At 38.8% G+C, this 14,152-nt stretch overlaps 1 protein-coding gene across 1 annotated transcript; it reads left to right on the top strand.

Moving 5' to 3' along the window:
- Window positions 1-1,071: 1,071 nt before the first annotated feature.
- LOC124371740 (piggyBac transposable element-derived protein 2-like) lies at window positions 1,072-2,580 on the top strand. Its single transcript, XM_046830080.1, has 3 exons — window positions 1,072-1,257; window positions 1,667-1,935; window positions 2,132-2,580. Exons 1-3 carry the CDS (start codon window positions 1,233-1,235, stop codon window positions 2,576-2,578), a joined length of 741 nt encoding a protein of 246 aa, XP_046686036.1. The 5' UTR covers window positions 1,072-1,232; the 3' UTR covers window positions 2,579-2,580.
- The last annotated feature ends 11,572 nt before the right edge of the window (window positions 2,581-14,152 follow it).

Below are 14,152 nucleotides of genomic sequence, written 5' to 3'. Positions count from 1 at the left end.
TCGCCAGGATCCGTTGCTGTGGACCCTGCCCCTTTCCAGTGAAACAACGCATCATTATCTTCATTCCTAGTAAATGTGATTTCAAAACCTCCCTTGTACATCGGGTAACGTAGGTGGTCAAAGAACCCTAATCCTAAATGCCCAAGTGTACCGAGTGCCTCAAACTTCCCATATCCTGTAAACGATGATGAGAAACCACTACTTGAGAGTGTTTGTTTTTCAGTGTTACTGTAACTAACAATCCCCTTTATAGTGCTGGTGATGCCGGGGAGTTCTACTGTGTCGATCAATGTATTGTGTTTTCCTCAGCTCTATTCTTGAAAACAAGAAGGCCGCGAAGTTGTCTACCAGTTTGACGGTAGAGTTAGTTTGATAATCAGATCCATCCGATTTTTGCACATACTTTCCTTGAATGTGGTACATTATGCGTGAATCATAAAACGCGTCTCCATGATCCAGTTTGAATGTTGTATTGTTGTTGGGTGCATTGAAGTTGAGCTCTGAAACTGGCATTGCAGTTCTATACTCACTTCTTGCTATACCGCTCGAAAATTCAATATACAGTTTCTCCATCACTGGTTTTACCACTGATCACTGTTCTAATATATCCTCTCTTATATATAGGGTAAAAAATATTTTGCTTTCATTGCTTTATATATCTGATGGGTAGATACATTCTGAAGTTCCTAACCCCATACCGAGTTTACGTTTCAACCACATTCCTCCTGTTGTTGCTAGGCCGACCATACGCTCATTCAAGTCAGCATCATCTGAGGTAACCCTCTCCCAAGCTTTCTTTTGTAATATTTTGTCCGCCTTCCACCTGTCTTCTGTGTTTTTATGATCCCTATACCATATATCATGCTTCTTACAAGCATCATCGAGGGGGTTAATTCCCTTATCTCCCCTAGCAAGTCTCTTGTCAAGCTGGGTGCCGGGCCCACAGTAGTTGTACGTATCAAGATTCCAGTTCTTGGGCGCATGTAACTCGAATGGTAACTTGTTAATGATGTCGTTCAAAAGCCCTTTACCTTCTATCCCTTTCAGGCCCCGACCACAATATTTTGTGGGTTCAGTTAAAAATTTATTCTTCACAGCATAGACCTTTTTACAAGTTGTGACCCACATCACAAGATTTTGTAGGTTCTACTGAACACAACCAGCTGGTCTGTTTGGTGCTACAGCCTGGTGGCGAGTTTGAGAACTATTTTGTATGTTGTTGTTTATCCAAGATGACGCTGTGTGCTGACGCTGCAGGTAAATATACAAGTTTTTTACATTAAAACTAATCAAAACCAACTTAGCTTGCCTTGTTTTGGTTAAGAAAGAAATGAAGAATACAAAGATAGTAGTTAAATGATGAAACACTGTTTTTAATTATCTGTAAAATGACAGTAAAAGTTAACCTACAAAATTTTGTTGTCTGGGCCTGCAGCCCTACTTTGTTATTTTTTAAGTACTGCTACGAAACTAAAACTATGTTGTATACTTATTTTAATAATAACTTAAAGTTATGCAATTTGATTATACAAAGTGGTACCTAAATTGTGGTTACTCTAACATGGTATTTACATAGGCCTAGTCCTAAAAAGTTGGTGCATTTGAAAATCTGTTGTAGGCCCAAGTAAATGTTAAAAAATTGCTAATCAAAGTGGTATCTTTTTAGGAGTTGACAATTTGTCCTTTCTCAATGACGACCAGCTATTAGAGCTTTTGGAGAACTCTGATTTGGAAGATTTTGATATTGATGAAGAAGATGTGCCACAACTGCAATTAGCTGTAGCTAATGAAATGGAAGCAGACCCACAACGGTGTCCATCACCACTGAACTCTGACATTCCACTACAAGTCCGGATGGAACAAGAAAAGCTCAGACAACGGTGGAGAATAAAACCTTGGGAAACGCCAATTGTGGCACCCATCATTGAACTTCCAGTAAGTATTCTCGTAGCCTACATTATTAAACTTAGGCCAGATCAAAACTTAACTTTCAAGAATCAAAGTCAAGTTCGTGCAAAGTTGTTTAGTTTGATTATTGTTGATGTTATGTCAGGTACAAATGAAAGAACTACAAAAAATGTACTGCAAAAAATATTCTTTTAGCAGACTAAGATTTGTTTTGTTGTTACAGGTGGAGGAACTTCTAGGCCCTAGTGAATACTTTGGACGGTACCTTACTGAAGAGCTGTTTGAGTTAATGGCTGTAGAGTCTAATAAGTATAGCTTGATGACTGCAGGTAAAGAGCTAAACACTTCACTATCTGAACTAAAAAAGTTTTTTGGGATCCAGCTGATCATGGGTACTATAAGATACCCAAGACTTCGAATGTACTGGGACCAAAAGTACAGACTGCCAGCTGTGGCTGATGCCATGTCGAGGAATAGGTTTACAGAGCTAAGGCAAAACTTACATTTGGTTGATAACAATACTGTAAACAAAAAAAACAAAACAAAACAAGTTCTGGAAAGTCCAACCCATTATAGATGCTGTCAGAAACCGTTGTTTGGTATTGCCTCGCCAAACAGGAGATTACAGCATCGACGAGCAGATGATTCCATTTCTTGGTGCCTGCCCTAGTAGACAATATGTAAAAAAATAAACCTAGACCAGTAGGTCTAAAAAACTTTGTTTGCACAACATCAAGTGGTCTAGTTGTAGACTTTGAGATGTATCAAGGTAAAAACCACTCCTTGGGAAGACAGTGGTTTAGGTCTTGGGGCAAATGTAATCCTGCACCTGTCCAAAACCTTGCCAGCTAATTCCCGACTTCACTATGACCGCTATTTTTCTACACTAAGTTTGCTTGATGCCCTTAAGGAAAAAGGTTTTTTTGGGACAGGAACTATAATGGGTAACAGAATTGGGAAAGCAGTCCAGTTTCCAAAAGACAGTGAAATGATTCGGGGGGAATCCGTCCAAAAAGTCAGAGGGGATGAAAGTGTTTGTCTGACTAAGTGGAAAGACAACAAGACTGTGCTTATGGCTTCAAATATTTATGGGGTGGAACCAGTACACGAAGTTAAAAGGTGGGACAAAAAAGAAAAAAACTATTCAAATGTTCATTGCCCAAACGTCGTAAAAATGTACAATGAAAAAATGGGAGGTGTTGACATTTGCGACCAGCAGATGGAAGCATACAGGACATTTTTCAAGACCAAAAAGTGGCCCTTAAAAGTCATCATTCATTTTATGGATCTGGCAGCAGTGAACTCCTGGATGGAGTACAGGTCATCTGCTATAGCTAATACTATTCCCAAAAAAGATCAGCTAGATTTAATGAAGCTAAGACTAGCTATAGCAGAAAAGCTCATTGCCGTGCCCACTTCCAAAAGGTATCAGGAAGCAGAGGAAGAGGAGGGACCTCCTGCAAAGAAGACTCTTTGTGCACCCCTACCTTGCAAAGAGAAACTGCAAGATGGGTTTTCGCACTGGCCCGTGATGGACGAGCTATCCACAAATAGAAACTGCAGGGCCCCAGGCTGCAAAAGCCGAACACGTGTCCGGTGCACTAAATGTAATATATATTTGTGTCTTTCTGTAAAAAACTCATGTTTCAAAGACTTTCACTGTAAATAACCATATCTGCCTTTTCTCTTCTATCTACCCTTTTTTAACTACTTTAAAAACTAACTCTGATGTCATTAATTAAGCAAAATGTCAAGTCGTGAGCATTGTTTTAGTATGCGTGTTAATATAACATTAAGTGTGTCTGTTATATGAGTGTATAACAACATTTAATACAATACATGATGTTATTTAACTTGTTTTCTTTTTAACTTCCCATAATTAGTGCATAACAATGTGTTGCTGTTTACAAAGCATATGGTTGTTGTCTGTGCATAATGACGAGTCAGGTAAGCAGGGTTAAAACCCAGGCCACAAAATTTTGTGGGTCATAAAAAACCATAAAAGCATAAATAAATAAATACAAAAAAAATACAGTTATTTATTTGGCTCATAAGAAGTAAAGTTAACAATAAATCATAGTTTATTTAAAAAAATTACAAGGCTGGGCCTGAAAGGGCTATAACATGTTCAGGCAAAACAGACAAACATCTGACTAGGTACTTCAACCCTTTAGGTGTAGCAATTAGGTCTTCCATTTCATCGTGAAGGAAATCAACCACAGACAGTTTTTCATTATGAAAGTTGTTGTTCCCAGCTTCTTCCTGCGCTTGAATGTAGTGTAACCTGTCAATGAGGTCTTTGAAGTTCTTTATGTACTTATATTCGACCGGACTTTCATTGTAAACCTTTAACCCTGAACCAATTGTTGCCACTTTTCCATTCACCAACTCATCCCAAATAGGTTTAATCATATGTTTCCACTTTAGTCCTTGACTTGATTTGGGACGAAATACTTTTTGGGATTGTTTCTTTGGAAAAGCGAGTTTGTCCTCACCAACATGTCCTTGTAAGAGTTCCAGTCTTCATCGGTGTACAGATCCTTCTCTACTATATTGTTTTTCGTCAACAATCTCCAAAGACCCTCAGTCCCTTTGTATTTTCTTTTGAGAGCTGACTAATATAATGTCATCGTAATCAAATGTAATCGGTTCGGAACCGATCATCGGCTGCTCTAGATTTTCATCGTACCAAATACCAAACTGTTTGTCGTTGGATTTTGGAAGGTATCGGGCTCCTAGAGAACCAAGTGTTACTACTTTAGAATCCATCAACTGTTTCATCGATTGCTCTTGAGGTTGTACTTCTGGCTCATCATCGTAATCTACATCCTCAAACGTTCGACGATCTGATGCTTGAGGTTGAAATCTTACCAACTGTTTTCATACGGTTTTGACTACGTATCTTTTGTGTTTCCAATTCTCTATGTTGTTGTTCCCTAATGGCTCTGGTGATTGGTTCGTACTTTTTCTCATTTTCACGAACATCTTCTAACTCTTTGAAATGGGTCTGAGCAAACTCACTTTGTAATTTCCGGTTTAACTCATCCAACTTTCTAGCTTTAGAAACAGTGAGCGGTCGATCATGTGTTATTGATATGTTACGATTGGCAGACGTCTCATTAGCATTTGATGATATAGTATTTTTGTTTGAGAAGTGTTTTAATTCATCCTGTTCAGCACGTTTGAACTTTGCAGCCAAGACACTCTGAATTTTTTCAAGTCGCCTTGCTTCTTTTGCATCTAGTTTATTCGCCATGTTGTATACTTATAGTAATAGATACAGTTATTCTTCAAATCTTTCAAGTCACGTTTACACCGGAACGTCAAATTACGTTTATACTTAAACGTCAAATTACGTTTATACTTAAACATCAAATTACGTTTATACTTAAACGTCAAATTACGTTTATGAACGTCAAATTACGTTTATGAACGTCAAATTACGTTTATGAACGTCAAATTACGTTTATACTTGAACGTCAAATTACGTTTATACTTAAACGTCAAATTACGTTTATGAACGTCAAATTACGTTTATACTTGAACGTCAAATTACGTTTATACTGGTACGTTTTACAACGAAGTATTATTCAACACTTAGTTTCCTTTTTAAATTGCACATATATTTCATTTTTTGTGGTTTAGCTGTAGTATTAATAGATATAAATCCATGAGGTGTTTTCCAGCACTCAAAACAGAGAACCTCAAATTGGTTGAAAGTCATGTCAGAACCTACAAAGTCCTGGAACACTCTCTTTGTATAGTACTTGTTCATTGTAAACAGACACAACAGATTAACATTGTTTCGTATGACCTGCATATCAACCCGACCATAGCTCTGACTCAGGTAGACACAAGAAACCCCTTTATGACGTCCTCTAATGAAATAGTCTTTGATTTTAGTTTGCTCTTCTAGGAGGCAGTCATCGAATACCACAAGTGAGTTTGGTTTGCAGTCATCGATAGAAATGAGATCTTGACAAGAAGAATAGAAAAACGCAATGTGTCTTCTAAGGTTTTTTTCTAATCTACTGTATTGTTCACGCAGATCTACATATGCAGGTTGTTCTATTGAACGACTAAACACGTATAGATTCTTGAACGGAACTCCATCTTTGTTGTAAATGAAATTCAATAACAAGTTCGTTTTACCACATCCAGACGGTCCTACAATAAGACACCGTAACGGTTTAGGTAAAAATTGGTCTTCGAATTTCTCTGCAATACACTTGAATTTCCATAGTATGTTCTCTTACATACATTTAAAATTTAACAGTTTTCGCATATTCTATGATGACCCCATGCTAGGGTTCGGATATTGTCTTCGAGTACGAAACGCTTGTCGTCCTTTGATGAAAGTACCACTTTATGGTGTTCTACGCTGTAGAGATTGTGTGCTTGACTCCGAATTGTATTCATCGTTTTGTAGTGCTCGATGTTACTAAACAAACAGTCTTTATAGTTGCTAAAGGTAATTTCATTTTCAACTACAGCTTTTTTTCACGCCCTTAGACCTCTTTATGTAATGGTTGTCTTCTATATTGCTCGCATACATCTTGGATCGTAGTCCTACAAACTCTCGCATGATTCGACCATTAAGTTCATCTTTCATTTTACCCAGAACTTTTTTGTTTACGTGGGGGAGCCCATATTGGTTGGGGTTGGGGTAGTCACTTGTATCAAATAATCCAATTATATGTTTCATGTCTTCGTAGAAGTTTTTAGTTTTGATGTCATATATCAGGGAATCGGTATCGGTGTACACCATTTTTATATTAGATCCATACTTCTCTTTCATTACATTGTAGTGGAAATCATACATCAGTGTCTTTGATATGTCTAGAATACTCATACCTACGTAAATAGGTTTATTTAACAAAAGTTTTTTTCTTACTAAAATGTAAAGCAACTAGGTTTTTCTGTGAAGATGGTTCGACTCTTAAAGTTCGGTTTGCTAACCCATCTTTCCACTAATTTGGACTTAGTACCCAAACGAATGTCCACACGGTTTCTCATATTTTCCATAGTTTTTCCAAAAACTGAGTTGTTCATAAGTTTTGAAAAAGTCTTTCTCAAAATCATTTTTCGCCTTTGTACGCTCCATGGTATTCAGATTAATGTACGGTTGCAACCAATTGCTTTGACTGAAACTAAGAACTCTATGAACATGTTTTAGTTTCATACCCAGACTCAAATAAAGCTTTAAGTTTTTGTAGTGTACGACATACTTTTCTTTGCTGTAGAGAGCTGTCAGAAGCTTTGCCATTTTCGATCCTGGTGGGACTCTACGTTCTGGAGCGAGAGGTAGATCAGAATGTACATCGTGTAGTTCTTCAGGATATTCCAAATCAACTTCTAATATGTAGCCTGTGGGTGAATCGTCACTAACTTTCATTACATCGATGTCTGTACTGCTCCACTGAAAGTTTGCATATGGTAGTTTTACAGACATTGCCCACCCATACAGGTTGTTTGCATCCAAGTACATGAGGTAATTGTTTGGTTTCGATTTGTCGTAGTCTTTCATGTAGGGATTGTTTGCCTTCACATATCGATGAGAACACTGTGAAATACCACCACGAATACCCTTTTCAACCATGAGTACCATATCGATGTCAGTCAATAGAGACAGTTCGACTTTTGTAATTTTCAACATTGCGTTCCAAGCCAACCCAGGTGCTGTGAAATACCATGCAGGATCTAATTTGTATGTATTGAGACATACATCCCTGAAGTTTTCCATAACATCTGCAAGCAGCAAGACATCGGTTTCGTTATATAGCATTGTATATTCTTTCATGTTCTGGATGTTAAAGGCGGTCCATACATCGCACGCATGTTTGTAATCTTCATTTGTTATGTGTTGTTTATTCAGTCTATTGTAAAATTCTTCTTGACTAGGTAGTGATGTTTCACTATATTTTTCTATACTGTCCATGTAGTCGTAAGGGTACACTCCTTTTCGTAGCAATAAATTGAGGTCCTTACCATTGTAATATGTTGAGATGTGTTTGAATTGAGATCTAGTCAGATTCTTTGCCAACCTATCGAGACTTTGTGACATGAACTTGAATGAATCGATGAATCGTAGTTCAATTCCACCTTCCACACTGACCGTAAAGGAAATGTAACGCTCCTCGTTGTTGGGTATCAATGATATGCGATTTTCGAACTTACCAAACTCTTTAATGAATAGGTGAGTGTCGTAACCTGCTAAATTATGAATGAAAACAGGAATGAACCTAGGTTTTTTGAAATTGATGTTACACTTGTTGTGAGCTGCTCCTCTAAACAAACCCGTCAAATGGTTATGGTCTCTAACACGATCATCACCAAGATAATTTCCACAGATATGACACGTAGTTGTAGATTCAAACATTTCCTGTTGCTCTTTTGTCATCAACTGCATGGGGACTATTGCTTCACTCTTGTAAAGTTCATTAATCCTTATCGACTCCTCAATCAATGATTTTACAAATACATGTGCAGCATCGTCTCCAAAGTATTTAATCGGTGGTTTGGAAAAGCCGTCCTCTGACACCCCATACATACAGAAGGAAATGGCATTATGTTTCTGATATTTGATAGTGAACGACTGATGATTACCATTACAATCCACTTTACATGGTTGACATGTTGAAATAGGTGCTAGACAACATTCAAAGTCTGCATAATACACAAAGGGCACTCTCATTGAGCAATTGAAATCTTTAAATCTAATTACAGTTCCTGGCTCTGGTAGTTCCAATTTCACAGCATCGTGTGTGTTACAGTCTTCTCTATGCTTGATGAGTAAATCCTCTCTCGTAAAGTGTTGCAAACACCTATTGCATATCCACATCTTATGTCCATTTCGTGAGATCTGTGAACTAACCAAACGGGACATATCTTTGATCCAGCAGTAGTGAGTGTTTGTTTTTTTCTCTGATAAACAGTAGATTAACATGTTTTTCCATCTCGTTATCAGTTATTCTCAGCGGGAATATATCAAACTTGTCATCATAAGCATAGACATTAACAGAAATTCCACTACGTCTTTCAAACTTTGCTATATCATCAAGTTTCATGGGGCATTCGCAAGTTGCTAGTGCATGAAGCAGCTCTCGTTTGAAAGGTTCGTAATTGCTGATTCTTTCTGGATGAACCTTAACTGGATGTAAAGCTGCCAGAATAGACCACATAAAACATTTCTGATCTTCGTTTTTTACATTAATAACAGCCTTTTTGGATTGAATCTGTTTTGGTAGAACCACATAGCTGGATCCGTGAAAAGGAACGTATCGGTTGACTCTGATCTCCAAGTCTTTCACACTTTTTAGTGACCATTGAGAACCGTTTGCCTCAAACTCCTCCATCTCAACCAACATCTTAAGTTTTGCTGAGTTATAATAGTCAGACAGAGACGTTGTCGAGTAAAGAATTTCATTTTTTGTTTTTAAAGTTCATTGACTTGAGTCACCTCCACATCGTTTATTATTTTCTTGAATTCAGCATGATAAACCATGTTTACCTTAAGATTTTTTCTTTCTTTTACAGCTTCCTCAAGTTTTTCAACAACGAGTGGTTTGCATATCTCAAGAAACATTTTTGGATCTTTGATCCCACGTTTGTTCATAATCACATACGTTTTCAATCTTCCCGTGAATGCCGACTGGACTTCTGATATTTCATCAAGTATTGTCTGTGACTCCTCTGGAGTACGTACCGGAACCAGATGAGGTGTTTGAAGGTGATTCTGTTTCAGACAGAAGCTGTATCTCTTCCATGGTAGGGCTAATCGAATTCTCACTATTAATTGTACTAGTCGGTGTCTCACTAATAATCTTTTTCACACCTGTAGGAATCTTTTGTGGTCTAGTCGGTTTTCGGATCATCGCTTCAAGAGCTATGTCGTTTGTATTGACCTTCGGTACTTGTTTGACTTCCCTTGGTCGTTTTGGGTATTTCTTTACCAGCATGTTGATGTCTGGAGTAGGTGCCGGCAGTCTTGGTGTCTGTCTCGTAATGGGTAATATTTCACTCCTGTATCGAGGACCTTCATGAAGTGCTGACAAACGGATGTGACGTTTCGATTGTTTGTGACGGTTCCAGTTGGATGACTCTATTGGTGTTTCACAAATCCAACACATTTTACTTTTAGGAGCTGGTTTGATTTCCATCTTTTTCAGACGTTCGTTATATGTCATACCACGCTGGTTGCTGGCACATTTCTTAGATTTTTGGTGCCGAGCCATGTTGGAAACCGTTATTTCCTTACTGCATTTTGGACATGGTTTCTTCTGGGGCTTTATTTGAGCACGTACATCGGTCGGACTAAGCACGTTGTATGTTGGACTCTCCGGGATATGTAGTGGTGAATTGTATACAGGACTATATGGTATATGCAGTGAATAGTCTGACTTATCCGGAACTTCAAATGGTGGTGGACCAAGTATTGATTTAATTTTCAATGAATCGGGGTGTATCCTTTTTACTGGTGGTTCAAACTTTGGAGCGTCAGCTGTAGATGGACCAATTATAGTTCTAATTTTGGAATAGAAATCTGGAGTGTCTAACATAGACAAATCAAAATCAGCAATCGCGTCTTATTCTTCAGGTCTGAGATTTGAATAGGACTCTGGCAACATAGACATATCAAAATCAGCAATCATGTTCTGGAATTGATTGTCACTCACAGCATCAGCGTAGTTTTTCCAACATAGACATATCAAAATCCGGAGTTTGTCTGTCTAACGTGGACATGCATTTCTTTGTTTTTTTTATGGCGGGACATGGAGGAGTTCCTGACTTCAGCACCACACCTTGAACATACTTGTTTCATCGAAGGAGTTTTTTCATTGAATCCGTTGGAAGAAGCATAAGCTGGTGGATTTGACGCTGACATACACTTCTTTGTTTTTTGGTGGCGGGATAGGTTAGATGCAGTAACCTCTGCTCCACAATTCGGGACATTTCTTGACTGATGATCTTCGAAGACCATCCGTAGCATTGAGAAGTGCTGTTTGCTTGCTAGCAGGAGAAAACGCCATTATTATAGAGCTGGGTACTCTCTTACTGTATGGGCGATTGACGATGAAAAAGGATGAGGTATGGATACACTTCTTTGTTTTTTGGTGGCGGGATAGGTTAGATGCAGTAACCTCTTCTCCACAATTCGGACATTTCTTGACTGATGATCTTCGAAGACCATCCGTAGCATTGAGAAATGCTGTTTGCTTGCTAGCAGGAGAAAACGCCATTATTATAGAGCTGGCTACTCTCTTACTGTATGGGCGATTGACGATGAAAAAGGATGAGGTATGGATGGATGAGAATAGGAAGAGGAGTAGGAAGAGGGTGGGTGAGAGGGATGAGTGGAAGGAAGGATGAGAGCATTATTAATACATTTGACTCTGAACTAGAACATAGTTTTTTGTAACTCTTTTTCATAAAACGATCCTATTATTTCCTCACCAGACTGGTCTGCGATTTTGTAGGTAACAGGGTAAGTTTTGTTGACAGCCCACAATCCGAAAAATTTCTCTTGTCCAATTTCTGCGGTATTTATTTCCAAATACATCTTTCTTTATAGTAATTCTTACGCGGTCTCCAACCGAAAGTCTGGGTCTGAATACTAGACATCGTCCAGTGTTTGCGTACATGTTTCTTAAAGTTTGTTCATTGCTTGAATTCACTTCTGATGGGCTCATCTTTATAGTGCTATGAAATTTACTGTTATATTGACGTAGAAGTAGTAAACGATTTAGTAACCTCTTGTGAGCTTTTAGTTTTTAATGGTTCTGACCACGCATATTTTGAAAACGTATCAATTACATTAAGTATGTATCTGAATCCATCATTTTCCTTTGAAAACCTAATCATTACAACAAGGTCTGCAGCCCACAAATCATGAATACCCAAAGTTACAATTTTTCTCTTAGGGAATCGCTTAACCACAGGTTTATGAACCTCTAACGCTCGAAGCAGGATTTCTTTCCGACTTTTCTGCTTCATTAATTCCTGATACTATCCACAATACACTTACAGTATACCAAACTAGTAATTTATAAGGTGCGGTGTCTCGCGGGCGTGGCGGTGACTGGACAGTGACGAGGCGCGTACCGATTGTTTGTATACTTATAGAAACAACACGCGGTGTCTTGCACGGCGCGGTGGTGGTGACGGTTCAGCAGTCGCGCGGCGCGGTGCTGACGAGGCGCGTGCCAATTGCTTGGCGGTGACGGTTCAGCAGTCGCGCGGTGCGGTGCTGACGAGGCGCGTGCCGATTGCTTGTACACTTACAGTAACAACGCGTGGTGTCTGCGCGGTGGCGGGACAGCGATGACATGCGTGGTGATTCGCGCGGCGCGGTTCTGACTACCCGTACTCACACTCTTAGTCGCTCTCTAAAAAATTCTGTCCCAGATTCGGTCTCACACGGTTTGTCCCAGATCCGGTCTCGGGTGCGTTGTCCCAGGAACGGCCAAAGTATACTACTGTCGCGCATCAGCCATTACTGTCACTCATCTGCCATGACTTATCAGTCTGTCACTGCCTATTGTCTACACTACACTGTTCACTTTACATTTGTTGCGTTATTCTAAACATCTGTATTTTTGTTGATTAGTTAGTGTATTTACTGTTCAACCTTTTCTTAGTGACTGGCCTTCCGTGTGTCAACTGTTCTGCTGTTTCTTTTTGAAGTGTCTTTCGTGTGTTATTGACTATTCTGCCATTTCTTATTGACTGTCTTTTCTTGTGTGTTATTGACTGTTTATCTAGGTGTGCCTTTACTTTGTTTTATCAGTATACTGTAGGCCTATATTAATTCGCTATGTCAGAAAAACGAAAGAGAGTTGTTTTAACAATCAACCAAAAACTTGAAATAATAAAAAAACTACAAAACGGTGTTTTGAAAAAACACCTGTGTACAGAATATGGCATTGGAGAAACGACCGTACGTGACATCTTTAAACAAAAAGATAAGTTATTGTCGTTTGCTGCTAGTGCTGAAACGTCGTCTGCAATGAAAAAGAGAAAGGCAATGAAGCTTTCTACCTATGAACACCTAGACGCTGCACTACTTGAGTGGATTGCTCAGTTAAGGAGTGAAGGTACAACAATCTCAGGTCCGATCCTAGCAGCAAAAGCTGAACATTTTCACAAACTGCTTGGCCTCGAAGGTATGTTTAATGCTTCTTCTGGTTGGTTAACTAGGTTTAAGCAACGCCATGGCATCAGGGAAATTTCACTGCAAGGTGACAAACTCAGCAGTGACACTGAAGCTGCTGAACTATTTAAAGCAGAGTTTGAGGAGTATGTTGCTGCTGAAAATCTGACTCCAGACCAGATTTATAATGCAGACGAATCTGGTTTGTTCTGGAAATGTTTGCCGACACGTACACTTGCTTTTGAAAGAGAACGTCAAGTTTCAGGGCACAAATCTAGTAAGGAAAGATACACAATTCTTTGTTGTGGCAATGCTTCAGGGGAGCATAAATTAGATTTAGTTGTTATTGGTAAGTCCAAAAAAACCACGGTCCTTTAAACGTTCTAGAGCTGTAAACCTCCCTGTTCAGTACTTTTCTCAAAAAAAAAAAAGGATGGATGGACCAAAGAATCTTCAAAGAATGGTTTGAAAAACACTTTGTCCCACAAGTTGAAAAACCATCTTATGTCCAAAAACTTGCCCCTGAAAGCAGCTTTATTAATAGATAACGCCCCTTCACATCCCGCTGAAAATGTGATGAAATCTGTTGATGGGAACATTGTTTTAAAGTTTTTACCGCCAAATGTAACTCCTTTGATCCAACCAATGGATCAAGGAGTTATTGCAGCCACAAAAAAGAATTATAGGTCCCATTTACTATAAAGAAGAATAAATGAAGGTTATGACCTGAAATCGTTCTGGAAAGATTTTTCTATTCTTGACAGCATTTACGACATTGCAGCAGCTTGGAAGTCAGTAAAATCGTCAACCTTGCAAAAACCATGGAAGAAAATAATGGCGAGTGAAGAAGAAAACAGCAATATTAGTGTAGAAGAAGAAGCCCTTCAAGATCAATCTGATCTAGATTGTGCATTAGCTTTAGCACAATTGGCAAGAACCGTCGAAGGGGGTGAGCAAGTTAATGACGAAAACATCAATGAATGGATGAACTGTGATGCTGACGATCCCGGGTACGAACTCCTGAGTGATGAAGACATCATTAACAAAGCTCAGGGAGTCGAGGAAGAAATTTACAACAATGAAGAAGAAGAGATG

The sequence above is a fragment of the Homalodisca vitripennis genome, unplaced genomic scaffold (assembly GCF_021130785.1).
Source record: "Homalodisca vitripennis isolate AUS2020 unplaced genomic scaffold, UT_GWSS_2.1 ScUCBcl_1890;HRSCAF=6079, whole genome shotgun sequence".
NCBI classification, from domain to species: Eukaryota; Metazoa; Arthropoda; class Insecta; order Hemiptera; family Cicadellidae; genus Homalodisca; species Homalodisca vitripennis.
Note: the sequence above shows the minus strand (reverse complement) of the source record. Positions and strands in the feature narration are given on the sequence as shown.

What these genes read in the sequence shown, in the direction of transcription:
- LOC124371740 (XM_046830080.1), top strand. Translation starts at nt 1,233, where the DNA reads ATGACGCTGTGTGCTGACGCTGCAG. An exon ending in GCTGTGTGCTGACGCTGCAG is followed by an intron (nt 1,258 to 1,666) that starts GTAAATATACAA and finishes GTATCTTTTTAG; the next exon opens with GAGTTGACAATTTGTCCTTT. An exon ending in CACCCATCATTGAACTTCCA is followed by an intron (nt 1,936 to 2,131) that starts GTAAGTATTCTC and finishes TTGTTGTTACAG; the next exon opens with GTGGAGGAACTTCTAGGCCC.